General features: G+C 31.9%; 1 protein-coding gene across 1 annotated transcript in view; it reads left to right on the top strand.

The window, feature by feature from the left end:
- Positions 1-14,000, top strand: part of LOC121384393 (choline transporter-like protein 2) — a 33,915-nt gene extending 19,915 nt beyond the window's left edge. Inside the window, exons 9-22 of the mRNA XM_041514776.1 lie at positions 720-832; positions 1,232-1,363; positions 2,210-2,309; positions 2,767-2,859; positions 3,561-3,666; positions 4,509-4,561; positions 5,119-5,295; positions 6,593-6,721; positions 7,505-7,574; positions 8,521-8,594; positions 9,040-9,110; positions 10,866-10,954; positions 11,764-11,848; positions 12,903-14,000. Of these exons, the coding sequence (XP_041370710.1) occupies positions 720-832; positions 1,232-1,363; positions 2,210-2,309; positions 2,767-2,859; positions 3,561-3,666; positions 4,509-4,561; positions 5,119-5,295; positions 6,593-6,721; positions 7,505-7,574; positions 8,521-8,594; positions 9,040-9,110; positions 10,866-10,954; positions 11,764-11,848; positions 12,903-13,018 (1,408 nt within the window). The 3' untranslated portion in view covers positions 13,019-14,000. The remainder of the gene's footprint in view (positions 1-719; positions 833-1,231; positions 1,364-2,209; positions 2,310-2,766; positions 2,860-3,560; positions 3,667-4,508; positions 4,562-5,118; positions 5,296-6,592; positions 6,722-7,504; positions 7,575-8,520; positions 8,595-9,039; positions 9,111-10,865; positions 10,955-11,763; positions 11,849-12,902) is intronic.
- The last annotated feature ends 134 nt before the right edge of the window (positions 14,001-14,134 follow it).

Below are 14,134 nucleotides of genomic sequence, written 5' to 3' on the forward strand. Positions count from 1 at the left end.
TTTTTATTATATCTTTATTTTTTTAATGGTTGAAAGATCTGTTAAATATGTTCAGATAATAAATGTATGGAGAGACCAGTTCTAAGATATATAAAAAAGAAATTCTATTATAATGGATGAATGTACCACTTCTTCCCATATGGGTAAAGTAAAAGATGAAAACATTTAAGGTGATGAATCAGGGCTACCCAACTGTGACATCACCTATGTTTTCTGGGGATAATAAATATTAAAACCCCCACAACAAATACCACTTCTCAGAACTTAAATGATTAATCTCTGTAATAAAGGACTATAAACCATTTTACAATTGAATGTTTAGCTTTAATTCAGCTTAAATAATTCTGACAAAATATTTGTAGCACAGATATCTTAAAAACTAATCTTAAACAAGTTTGCCTTAATTACTTTGCATTGTGTAATATATTTGTATTTTTCAATTATATATCTTCCTATATATTTGTTATGAAAGTAGTATTTCAATGCAATGTTCTCTTATGAAAGTAATATTTCCAAAATGTCAGAGGACTCGACATGATAATTTGACTTGCAGTGTGTCATTAAGAAAGTAGTATTTGTATTTCCAAATTTTCTGAGGATATGGCTTAACAATATTTCTTACAAAGTTCTGTTATAAGAATAGCATTTCCTGATTTTCAGAGTATTAGCAATGGTAACTGCAATGTTCTGTTATGAAAGTAGTATTTCCAATATTTCAGAGGACTTGGCTTGACAATGCTTCTTGCTATGATCTGGATAGTGTTGATGAGATGGATTGCTGGAATAATGATCTGGTTCACCATATTTGCTGTGCTCGGATTTCTTGGCTACAGTAAGTATTTACAATAATTATGTTGTTTGGTATGCAGATGCATGAGAATTTTTCTTATTTTCTGTCAGTTATGATTTCTGACATAAAATTGCAAACTTTATGATATGAAGTAGCTATATCTCTATTACATTTCACTGAAACATGACGTTTTCTAATTCAGGAACTCAAGAACAGCCAAACATTATTTAAAGTCAGAAACTGTAAAACCAGATGATATCAAGTTAAATGCAATTGTTGATTGTCATTTTGTGTTTATTCATTCACTTAAAGTGAAAAAAAAGAGTTATCTGCACTAGTTTCTGATATATTTTATTAATATACATTTTTATTATTATATATAATAAAATAATAAAATTCTGTTCTGCGTGTTTCATTAAAGTTGATTAATTCTGATTTCAGGTACATACTTTTCATATGTTAAATACTATAACCTGAAAACTCAGAATGTCACGGCAACCTATGGACTATCAGAACTGTTTTCTCAAAATTGGAATACTGTGTTCAACTTGCAGCAAACATGGCTGGCATTAGGTAAGTTAAACACTGCTAAAGATTATTCCAGAAATGATCACATCGACATCATGGAGTTGGGGCAACAGAATTATTTGTTTTATGTCTAATATGTTTTATGGGTTTAGTGATGTTTTTGTATACTTACAACATAGTACTTACATATGCTTATAATTAAAAAAAATTAAATTAAATTGTTAATTATTGTTTTATTTATAATTTAAAAAAAAAAATCTTCTTTTTTTTAGTTGCTGTTTATTTTAAAAATGTAAAATTATACTTTACAAGTTTATGAAAGTAGATGTAACACTTAGAACATTTCATATTTTCTCCTTATATATATTTAACATATTTATCTCACACCAGGTAAAAAGGTGTGTTATAGGTAGTACTAAACCGAATAACTTCCGGCTGGGTCACAGTGCAAGGTGCACTAAACTTTTGATAGAGAAGAGAAGTCCTGTGATTGGTGATAACTATGAGTGTGTTGTTTGTAAAAAAAAATAGTTTCATCTGGGCAAAAAATGTATGCAATTTTATTTCATCTAGTACCACTGTGTTAAGTAGCCTTGTGCTTGAAACATGTATGGGGTACCTGTAAAAAAAGGTACTCAAGTTTTGTGTGGAACTAGGGTAGTCATAGATGTTACCCGTTATCTCAGAAATGAGCAGCTTGACCCCCATTTTTGTGTGATTCTCTTTAAGGGTGAGGAGTGGTAGTATTTATATCTGTGGCATTTATGTCGATTGATACGCTGCAGGTAGGAGTTTTAGCCACATATGTTACTATTGCCGTCTGTGGGATTTGATTTGGTAGTATACCCCCTATACATGTGTATATCTTGTTAAAATACTCTCTTTTTCCAGGTTGTATAAGTGCCACTGTGTTGCTCATCTTGTTGCTCATTCTACTTTGCCTGTGCATGAGGATCAGAATCGCCATTGAGCTCATCAAGGAAGGCAGCAGGTTAGCTTCATCGTTAATTTAAAGTGACAGTGTGTTCTGTTGGTGTCATTAAAATAAAACAAGTTTTAACTTTTTAACACTTGTGCTGAAAGAAAAAAAAAAATGTTTTAGCAACACCTCATCATATTTTAAACTACTAATTTGTGAGCTTTAATATACTGTTCTTGTGACACTGCTTGCCACTGACCCAAAACAACATCAACAACAACATCAACAACAACATCAGTGATTACAAAGACAAAACTGATCCATGAAGATAATGCACCTGATGCAGGCGCTCTACCACAAATCAACATTGCTCAAAGATTCATCATTTTCATCTTGGGCATTTGCAAATATTGAATTAACAACATCTGGTCACTTTAAAAATTTAATAAGAGTCCCAAACCTGTTGTTTTGCAGTATAAATAAATCTTTTTTACAACTATTTCACCTGATCCTTGTTTTTCTATTTCAGGGCAATAGGAAACATGTTCTCTACACTGTTCTGGCCGTTGATTCCCTTTATACTGGAATTAGGTTTTATTACCTACTGGATTGCTAGTGCTGTGTATCCTTTCATCTTCTTTTTTCAATTGCTTTTCATCCATAATATTGGAATTTCTTATGCCAAACAGTACTATAGTTCATGTTAAAACACGAAAAGGTTGGTTCATGATTGTAAGCAAAGACCCGCTATGAGCACTGTTCACTTGGTGAGTTTTGCACAAGGGTCATATCAGTTAATGTACATCAATGCTAGAAGGGACGGGATGTAGCCCAGTGGTAAAGTGCTCGCTTGATGCACGGTTGATTAGGGATCAATCCCTGTCGGTGGGCCCATTGGCTATTTCTTATTCCAGCCAGTGCACCATGACTATCTATCAAAGGCTGTGATATGTGTTATCCTGTCTGTGGGATGGTGCATATAAAACATCCCTTGCTACTAATGGAAAAATGTAGTGGGTTTCCTCTCTAAGACTATGTGTCAAAATTACCAAATGTTTGACATCCAATAGCTGATGATTAATAACTCAATGTGCTTTAGTGGTGTCTTAAAACAAAACAAACTTTAATTTTCAATGCTAGAAATAAAATAAGCTTATTTTGTTCAGTACGGTTCTTTTGTCCATATCTAAACTATTCTAACTTTTTTAATAATAAATATTAAATTATGCTGTAATGTAGACCAGTTGGATACCTTTAAACTAATGATTATAACAGCGATTTATTTATGAGTTTTGAGGTGAAACGTTTCCTTGACAATGACAGATATGTGGCTTCAATGAGCGATGCCCAGTATTACTCTGGTAACACCACCAACACCTCTACAGATGGCATCAACTATGTGCTGTCCAGGATACCATGCACACCAAATGTTAGTTTTGACAGCATGCCTTGTTATGCTACCTTTCCTATTAAATAAACACACCCCTAGCTCTTGGACTAGTAGGAATATAGTGTCTTTTACCAGGTTTTTTTTTTTTGCCAAGGTCCTATTTCTAATGAGATTGGCACAATTCTAGTCATATAAAATTAAAATTGGAACATAAAACGATGTATTCACGATTACATTTTTGCATATGTAATATTATATAAACAGTATAATTAATGATGTAGTGATCTGACAAACTGACATCCATGTAATCCACATTTCTGTATAAACTTACAATGATCACAGATTCTCATTCAGTGAAAATACACGGCTAGCTCTGGGTCAGCAGAAAATTTCGCCAAATTATTTAGAAAACTTCAAAACTTGTAGAAATCCAATTATTTCATGAAATTATTTCACCAAACTGAAATAAAATTTGCCAATTGTTTATGAAATTCGCAATTGGCAAATTAATTAATCTCCTTAACACAAATATGAACCTCTCATTATTTCCTAAAAATTACCAACAGAATCTTAGACTATTAAACACTTAACAAAGACTTGGTGTGTAGAAGACACTTGTCAGAGTGTGTGTTTGGGAGATAGTTTTATCTCAGGATGGCCTCCTATGTGATTTTAGACACCACACCACCATTCCCCAATTATTATTACTTATAACAACTCAATATAGTCCACTTCAGGACATATATACATGTTCATTAACAGTTTTAATAACTCAAAATTAGTCACTAATTTATGAATTCAGTTTGGTTAATTTCACAATTTGTTTCCTGAGGGCAAATTTTATTGCACTGTAATGTAATAAACATACAATTTATTTTCAGAGTACAACAACACTCAACTCCGTATGTGAATTTGTCAAATATGGAGGAAATCAGTAAGTATTGTTAAAATAAACATGCTACTTTTTTCTTGATGTTTTCATATGATACAGAAAGAATAGTCCAAGATGTGACTATATCTTTTTAAAATAACCAAAGTGAGAAAGAAATGGGTTTCTTATATAAAGACATCTCTGCATGCACGGTTGCCAAGCACTGCATACATGTATGTCTAAAATACACACAAGTTACTAAATTTGAATCCACAAACCTTTAGCTTGAATCTTTTCACATTTAATCATATATTTAAAGTTACATTAGTCACTAACACAAATGTTTCAGATATGGCAGGCCCCTAGAAATTGGAGAGGGGGAGAGGGGCCTGTCCCCCTAACTAAAGGATAAAATTGTACGGGTTTCTTTTCTGTATATAAATAAAAAATATTGTGTTCCCATACTAGAGACTGGGCCCTCTCCACCAGAGATTGTGTACCCCCCCCCCCCCCATCCACCAGCTAGATGTCATATTTTGTCCAAAAAACTACATTTTTCTTTTATATATTGACATCTATAAAAGTATATCCACTTGTAATTGAATTTTTTCTGATTACAGGTACACGATTTACATGCAGGTTTACATGGTGTTCATGTTTCTGTGGATTCTCAACTTTATCATTGCTCTGGGACAGATGGTGCTGGCTGGAGCCTTCGCCTCCTACTACTGGGCATATGAGAAACCCAAAGATATTCCGGCATTTCCACTGGCAGCTTCTTTGTGGCGAACTGTTAGGTAAGTCTGGTAGTAGCAGTAGTACTCAAAATAGGAAGTAAAACATAAGAAACAATATGCACTGCTGGAAATAAGACAGCATGGGGTCAGCGAAAGGTTTCGGCTAGTGTGTGAACAAGTAGGATCTCTTCGATGTATTTTGGGCGGGACGTAGCCCAGTGGTAAAGCGTTCGCTTGATGTGCGGTTGGTTTAGGATCGATCCCCGTTGGTGGACCCATTGGGCTATTTCTCTTTCCAGCCAGTGCTCCACAACTGGTGTAACAAAGGCCATGGTATGTACTATCCTGTCTGTGGGATGGTGCATATAAAAGATCCCTTGCTGCTAATCGAAAAGAGTAGCCCATGAGGTGGCAACAGCGGGTTTCCTCTCTCAATATCTGTGTGGTCCTTAACCATATGTCTGACGCCATATAACCGTAAATAAAATGTGTTGAGTGCGTCATTAAATAAAACATTTCCTTATTTCCTTCTTAGATGTATTTTAGAGCATTACAGAATTAAAATAACAGAATCACAAGCGAAATAGCAGATGAGATGATTGTATATAGATCTGTGTCTTATCTGTGATTTGTTGGTGGGTTTGGCAGGTGGATTTCTGTTTCACATAGGTCTTAAAAATTTCAAGTCCTGAAATCAAATCTCATAGACAACAATAGTAACATTTGTGGCTAAAACTCCTACCTGCACTGTATCAATCGACATAAATGCCACGGATATAAATACTACCACCCCTCACCCTTAAAGTGAATCGGAAACAATTGGGGGTCAAGCTGCTCATTTCTGAGATAATGGGTAGCGTCTATGACTACCCTAGTTCCACATAAAATTAGAGTACTTTTTTTTTACAGGTATCCCATACATGTTTCAAGCACAAGGCTACTTGACACAGTGGTACGAGATGAAATAAAATTGCATTCATTTTTTGCCCAGATGAAACTATTTTTTTTTTTACAACCAACACACTCACATTTATCACAAATCACAGGACTTGTGGTGTTCACTTCTCTATCACAAGTTCTGTGCACCTTGAACTTTGACCCAACCAGAAGTTATTTGGTTTAGTACTACCTGAATGGTGATGTGAACATTGTTATAACTTCAATCCAACATTGAATTGTCAACAGATCCATCTTTTACATGTATCTTTTGTACACAAATTATCATTTAATAACAATTTTAAAAGCTTATTTATTATGGATGGATGGATTCATGTTTGGATGGATGGATGGATGGATGGATGGATGGAAATCAACTCATATATTTTTGTTATATCTTTTTATTCTATTTATTTTTCAGATACCATTTGGGATCAATTGCATTTGGTTCTCTAATCATTGCCATCATTCAGCTCATTCGAATATTCCTTGAGTATCTTGATCACAAGTTGAAAGGGGCAGAAAATGCAGTTGCACGATTTTTCTTAAAGTGGGTAATATTTTTAGCAAAATGAACATATACATCCCATCTCTAAATCTAGAGTGTCTATGAATTTTAGAAATATAGTCCATTAGAAAACAATTTTCCAACATTAACAAAAATGTATACTAAAAGAGAAAGGTATGCTGTATGTTTAGTTTTTTTGGTTTCACTTTGATATGTAAAGGTACCAAGACATTTTTAATCATATGGGTAATAAAATTCATTCTGGCTTGATTCTGACTCTGTAATCCTGTTATTATGATCAAACTGAACAGCACGTACATGTACATGTATTGTTTTTATTATCAACATTTCCTACAAATTTTAATTAAAAAAAACATAGTTTGATCTTTTATGTGTTACATAATAAAAATAAATTTGTATTCTAAATTTGAAATATAATTACATGTAGTACATTATTTGTGTTTAAATATAGAACAAGGAAACTAACCTTTTTTATTGTATGTATCAACAATAAATATGAATTACAAGATATATAATGAAATGATTGGGAAAGCAGGGTGTTTATTATCTTTTAAAGTAGGAGTCTGCATGTCAGTGTAGGTTGATATGTTAGCACCTTTGTAAGCAATGTAAGTAATCTGTAAAAATTAGCCAGCCCAGGAATTACAAAAACCATTGAATTTCAGTGGTTTCCAGCTTATTTTGACAAACATGGTTGTGGTAAAGTATATGATTTTATGAGCTTAAATCCAACAGAGGTTCAAGCATTTGAAAGAAAATATTGTTTTAATGATTGCATATAATTTTGGTGCTTTTTGTTCACAGATGTCTCAAGTGTTTTTTCTACTGCCTCGAGAAGTTCATGAAATTCTTGAACAAAAACGCCTATATTCTGGTAAGTCTTTTGGCTCAATTAATTTTGAAGAGATAAAATATTTTGCAACTTTTTTTAAGCATTAAATCATAAAATGAATTGTGTTCATGGTTTAAGTTAGTTAAAAAAACAAAAAACTTGATGAAAATAAGTTATATATTCACATGTAGACTGCTATTATAAACTGGTGAATCTGTTTCAGTCTTTTTCTAGCAAAGAAAGCACATTTATTACGCTGCAAGAGCATTTGAATTTTGGCTCAATTAATTTTGAAGAGATAAAATATTTTGCAACTATTTTTGAAGTATTTAATCATAAAATGAATTGTGTTCATTGTTTAAGGTACCGTAGTTAAAAAATAAAACAGTGACTTGTTTTTAAATAACACACTTGATGAAAACAAGTTAAATATTGACATGTAGACTGCTATTATGAACTGGGAATCTGTTTAAATCTTTTTCTAGCAAAACCCCCCACATTTATTACACTGCAAAAGCATTTAAATTTTGCCTCCATTTGGTTAAACAAAAGATGTTATATTCAGAAAAGTCACCATAATGGCTTTAAAGGCATCCTGTCACAGATTTAAGAACCTTATTTCTCTAAAAAATGGATAATAAATAAAAATTAGATTAATTGTTGGAAACCAAAGCTAGCAATCGCATCACCTTAACTGAACCATAATGGGGTGAAATCCATGTCAACCCTCTTGACAATTTTAGTTTTTGAATTATGGACCATTGCCATAATTCAATTATGTTTACAAAATATCACTAATAAATAGAGTATGGTGGTTATGAAGATGGTTGAATAAAGTACATTTAGGGACAAATCAAATTATTACATGTATATTAAATAGGTCAGTGGTCTGTGACAATATGCCTTTAATTAGAATAATAATATTGTTATAGTTATGTGCAAAATAATATATTGAATAATGCTTAACATGGTTTCTTTCCTATTTCAGGTTGCTGTGTATGGGAAAAACTTTTGCGTGTCTGCTAAAGATGCCTTCTTCCTCATTATGAGAAATATTGTTAGGTAATGTTTGTGCATTTTGAAAATCAAATCAGATACTATTGTCATATACATGTATTTTGTATTATTGTCTACCAATCAAACGATTGCTTTAAAGTGCAAATTCATTATGAAACTCAGAATTATAAGTATACAAACACAACAATTTAAACAATGATATTCACCAATATGATTTTTTAAACTTGATGATTACACTATAAAGGAAATCACTTTCAAAATTAATGTAGTTTTTAGTTATTGCCAGTGGTCATAGCATCAACATGTAATAAATAATTCTATATTTATGTTGTAGAATTTAAATGATCTCAAATAATGAAGTTTTGATATTTAAAGTTTTAATATATATTACCACATACTGTAACATTTTACTTGCAATGACTTAAATATAAATCTCGTAATACACGTATTTATTAATTAATGCTTCTTTGTTTGTTTTTTCAATTTTCAGGACTGTAGTATTGGATAAAACAACTGACTTCGTTCTCTTTCTGAGCAAGCTGCTAATCACAGTTGCTGTTTGTAAGTATTGAAAATGGTTGAATATGTCCATTAAAATTTGAAAAATATATCATCAACTAGGCAACTGATACAAATCACAAGTCTCATCTCTATTTTTAACATTAACAGCTAAACAATATATATATATATATATATATATATATATATATATAGAGGTTATTACCAGAGTGTTTTTCGGTATCATCAATATCATATATTAGGAATAAAAATTGTATTATGCGAGCATAATACATTATTTTTATTCCTAATATATGATATTGACGATACCGAAATACACGAGGGTAATAATCTCTTTATCATATACGCTCAAGCTTAATACAATGTGTTTTTGTAAACTGTACACGCAACTTTAATTCCAGTCCGCCATTACTAGATATTCAAATGACGTAAGAATATGTGGTGCAGTGTATTTTTGAATGGAAATGACATCAAACTCTAATGACATCATTTTGGATGTCCTTACAGCAAAATAAAGTTATGCCTAACGTTTTTTGTTTTCTGAATGCTGGACAGCTTTCAGTGTCAAATTGCCATTGAAATGTTTTTATTTGATGATTATTAATGCATACGTCAATCATGGAGTGTCACCCAAGTACGTTTGCTTAAATGTCAATAAACCTAGTGCCGAGACCTCGACTAATTTACATCTAATTTGCAAAGTTATCAAATTCATAAAGTATGTGATTTGAAAAATATCACATACTTTGATTGCACTGAAAATGTAAGATATTATATGATAAATATATATATATGTATATATACTCTCTTTCTCATGAATGTTATAAAATCCTTTTGTACACTATACATATTTTAAGGATATTGAACAAGCTTCCATTTCATATCATGTTTATGTTCCAACTGAAAATTATTTTACAAGGGTCATGATATGAAATTGTAGTGAGTTTAATATTCTGTTTATTAACCATAATTAATTTTAATTTATATCAGTGAACTCATTTGACTGACCTTTCTGTTAAGTCATAGTGTGTTAATCATATGATATCATCGTATGACATTTAGGTGTTATGTCTTGACTTTCTACTGTGACCTAACACTTTGATAGGAATCAAGATAGTCTAACCATATGGGTAATAAAATCTCTTACATGGAGATAGAAACTTTGATAGAAACCAAGATATGGGTAATAAAATCTGGGGAATTTTCGTAAAAAGGAAAGGAATATTTAACTACTCCTTAACGTTTTGTGAACTACAGCTATTTGGAAAAACATGTTTCCACATAGAAAGAAAGAAAGGAACCCACTGCATGCTGTTACAGAAGCTACCCTTAACAATAAAGCAGCAGACAGAATAGTACATATCATGGCCTTTGATGTACCTGTCATGTGGCACTTGTTGGAATGGGAAAAAAATCCTAGTCCATTGAGAGTGATTGATCCTGCAAGCCATCACACCTCGGATGAGCCCTCAACCATTGGGATACATCCAGCCCAATTCTGCAGTTGTGTGCAATAACAAAGATTCAATTTCACTAAAACTGCTTTTGAATGTGACCTACATTATAAACCAGACATCAAAGAAATCAAAGAATGGTACCTTATGTGGGGAAAAACAGAAATTGGTAATCTATTCTACATGCTTAAACAGTAAAACATACACAGGAAATTCCAGCTTTAATATAGAACATATTGATTAATGTCATCATATTTCTGGAATATAGAACATAATAATTAATGTCATCATATTTCTGGAATATAGAACATATTAATTAATGTCATCATATTTGTGGTTTCAGTTACAGGAGCATTTTTCTGGTTTGATGGACAGATTCCTTTCTTGACATCTTACAAACCAGAGCTCAACTTTTACCTAACCCCGGTCATAGTAAGTACCCTGTAACTTGTTGTGTGCTTACATTTCCAAGTTCCATTTTAATAAATATTACAGAATGATTAAATGTACCATAACATAGGTATGCTTTAAGCATTATATAAATAATTGTTGTTAAGACTAAATTATCAGTGATCCAATAGGAGCATTTCTTATTATTGTTTTCATTTGTAAAATATTGACAAAATGTTTATGTTTGCAAATAATGCATATGCTGTTACCATGTTTAGAAGATTTTAATATAAGTGGACAGTATATTTATTGCCAGATTCATATTGTTATTTTTGATCTTCCCATATGCGGGTGTTATGCAAATAAATTATTCTTATTCTTATACGTTGCTTTTTTATAAAGTTAGTGTAGGAAGTTTTCTTTCACATTACTTAAAGCTACATTCTTGCCTTCAAGTAACATCATTTCCTAGTTTTTGTGTTTTTGTTATCAATGTATATGGTGATTTGCCATAAACAACAACAAGATTGTCACCATTTATTAAAACATATTGTTTCACTAAACATATAAGGCATTCTACATTTCTTATTTCAGTGGCAAATTAATTCATTAAAACAAAACTTAGATTAGGTAGCATCTGTATCCAAAGAATGGCATATTATAGCAAGAAATAGCTTTAAAGGTTTGATGTGAACTTATTTGTGAAGCTTTTTGAATACTCCTTGGAGATGAATAAAAATTACACTGAAACCTATCAAAAGTCATTTAAAGTTTTCCTCATTTTTTAAAAGTTTTTCTTCAGGGTTATAACTGATGATTTCTTAAGTAAGCCAACTTGTTTCTTTTTTCAGATCTTAACAGTAACTGCTTACCTCGTCTCATGTGCCTTCTTCAGTGTGTACAGTATGGCAGTGGCCACTATATACTTGTGTTTCTGTGAGTATTAATAACATTTTATTTTATCATTTTGTCCTACTTTTTGTACCCAGTTATTCCTGAAGTGTCTTGTTTCCTTGTCATATACCTGTGTTTCTGTGAGTATTATCAACATTTTATTTTATCATTTTACCCTACTTCTTGTACCTAGTTATTCCTGCTGTCTCTTGTTTCCTTGTCACAGTTTGTGGTATTCATACAGAGCCAGTTTTAAGGATCGGCAGGGCCTGTAACACAAATACCAGCAGGGCCCCCTTCCCAGGATATATATTTTGCAACACCCTCAGGGAGAAGGGGAAAGTGACAGTGGGAAATTAAATGTACACATCACCACTGGCCCTCCTGAAGAGCAGGGCCAATAGCATGTGCTGCTAGGATAAACCAGCTCTGCATTCACATATTTGTTAATTTTACAAGACTTCAATTATATCTGTTGAATGACATTGTCATATTTGTTAATTTTACAAGACTTCAATTATATCTGTTGAATGACTTTGACATATTTGTTAATTTTACAAGACTTCAATTATATCTGTTGAATGACATTGTCATATTTGTTAATTTTACAAGACATCAATTATATCTGTTGAATGACTTTGTCATATTTGCTAATTTTACAAGACTTCAATTATATCTGTTGAATGACATTGTCATATTTGCTAATTTTACAAGACTTCAATTATATCTGTTGAATGACATTGTCATATTTGTTAATTTTACAAGACATCAATTATATCTGTTGAATGACATTGACATATTTGTTAATTTTACAAGACATTAATTATTCCTATTGACATTTAAAATATTGAATGATCAAAATATGACATGATATATATTATCTGTATTCCATAAAAGTTTTAAAATGTCACATCAGTTCGTGGTCTGTTGATTTAATTAACCATCTATCACCCCCAAAACACTCATTCCTTATTTCGTATTGAAGTAGTGTTGATATAAAATGCTTGTTAGCAATAGCTTGCCTCATTGGGGTGGGGGTGGGGGGTTGCTATTTGTGTTCATTGTGAATGCTTCATGTGTTTGTTTTTCTGTACAGTGGAAGATCTGGAAAAACATGATGGAAGTCCAGAGAAGCCGTACTTCATGAGTAAATCCATGATGTCCTTGATGGGCAAGAAGAATAAGTTTAAGGAACCGTCTGGAAAAGATTGAACTGATGCGGAACTGTGTGAACTATGGTCCCACAACTTTATCAAAGTGGTCACAGCAAAAAATCAAAGACAGTGTGATAGTAAAAACATGTTGATATATAATACTCTAATTGTAGTAGAGTTCTGTTATCAAATGCTAGGGAATAGAATGATTGTTAGAAGATTTTATAACTTGTTAGATGTGTTGCCTATTAACATATCACTTACTCATTTTACCATTTTTAGAGTTACTTGATGAGTGTTATCAGTAGAACAGGATATGCTCATCTTTCATGACACCTGATTTCATCACCATTTTGTTAGTGATTTATGCAATGTTGGCTTTGTTAAAATTATCCTTGGAAAGGAAGGAAATGTTTACTATGGCTTTAAACTTTGGCTATTTTGTGTCTAATGATTATTCTTTATCATTCTCACATATATATCATAAATTAAAGTAAAAACTGAGTGCTACAAACATTAGCATACAACCGTAAACACATTTGATATACAAACACCTGGTATTCTAAACAAGAAAATGTATTTAGTATGAAATAGTAGTCGCCAACAAGGTTCTGTTATCGCAAATATCTTACAATGGCTGCAAATTCAGGACAGTCTCTTTAATATATGGCAACAGTTACCATATAACTGTTACGATACTGTGTCTTACTTCAGTGTTGGTTATGTATTTTTATGTAATCTGATGTTAACATTACATATCAAAAGTTGTGAATAGCTTTAACATATTGCTGCATTTATATTGTAAAATATTGTACAGATCATGTGTAATATAAGAGTGTCGTAATACCTAACTCAATTGACCAACCTGATTGCCCTTCGCATCAGAGTCTTTGTCTTTGCATCTTGTATTGATTATGCACTGTTAACCAAAAATATAACTGTGATATGAATGTAAATTGTGATTTAAAAAAAAAAAAAAAGATATATATGTTCTTATGTCAGAACCAGCATTATATTAAAAGAAATGCATTCCACAGAGATTACCGGTATTATTATATAGCATTTAGTGAAAAATCTTAAAATATCAGTGAAATAAAAGTGTTATTAGTCACTAAGTGACCTTAGCACATTTTAGAGTGAAAATTTCACTACTTCACTCTAAAATGTGTTATCG

Source organism: Gigantopelta aegis, chromosome 10, assembly GCF_016097555.1.
Source record: "Gigantopelta aegis isolate Gae_Host chromosome 10, Gae_host_genome, whole genome shotgun sequence".
NCBI classification, from domain to species: domain Eukaryota; kingdom Metazoa; phylum Mollusca; class Gastropoda; order Neomphalida; family Peltospiridae; genus Gigantopelta; species Gigantopelta aegis.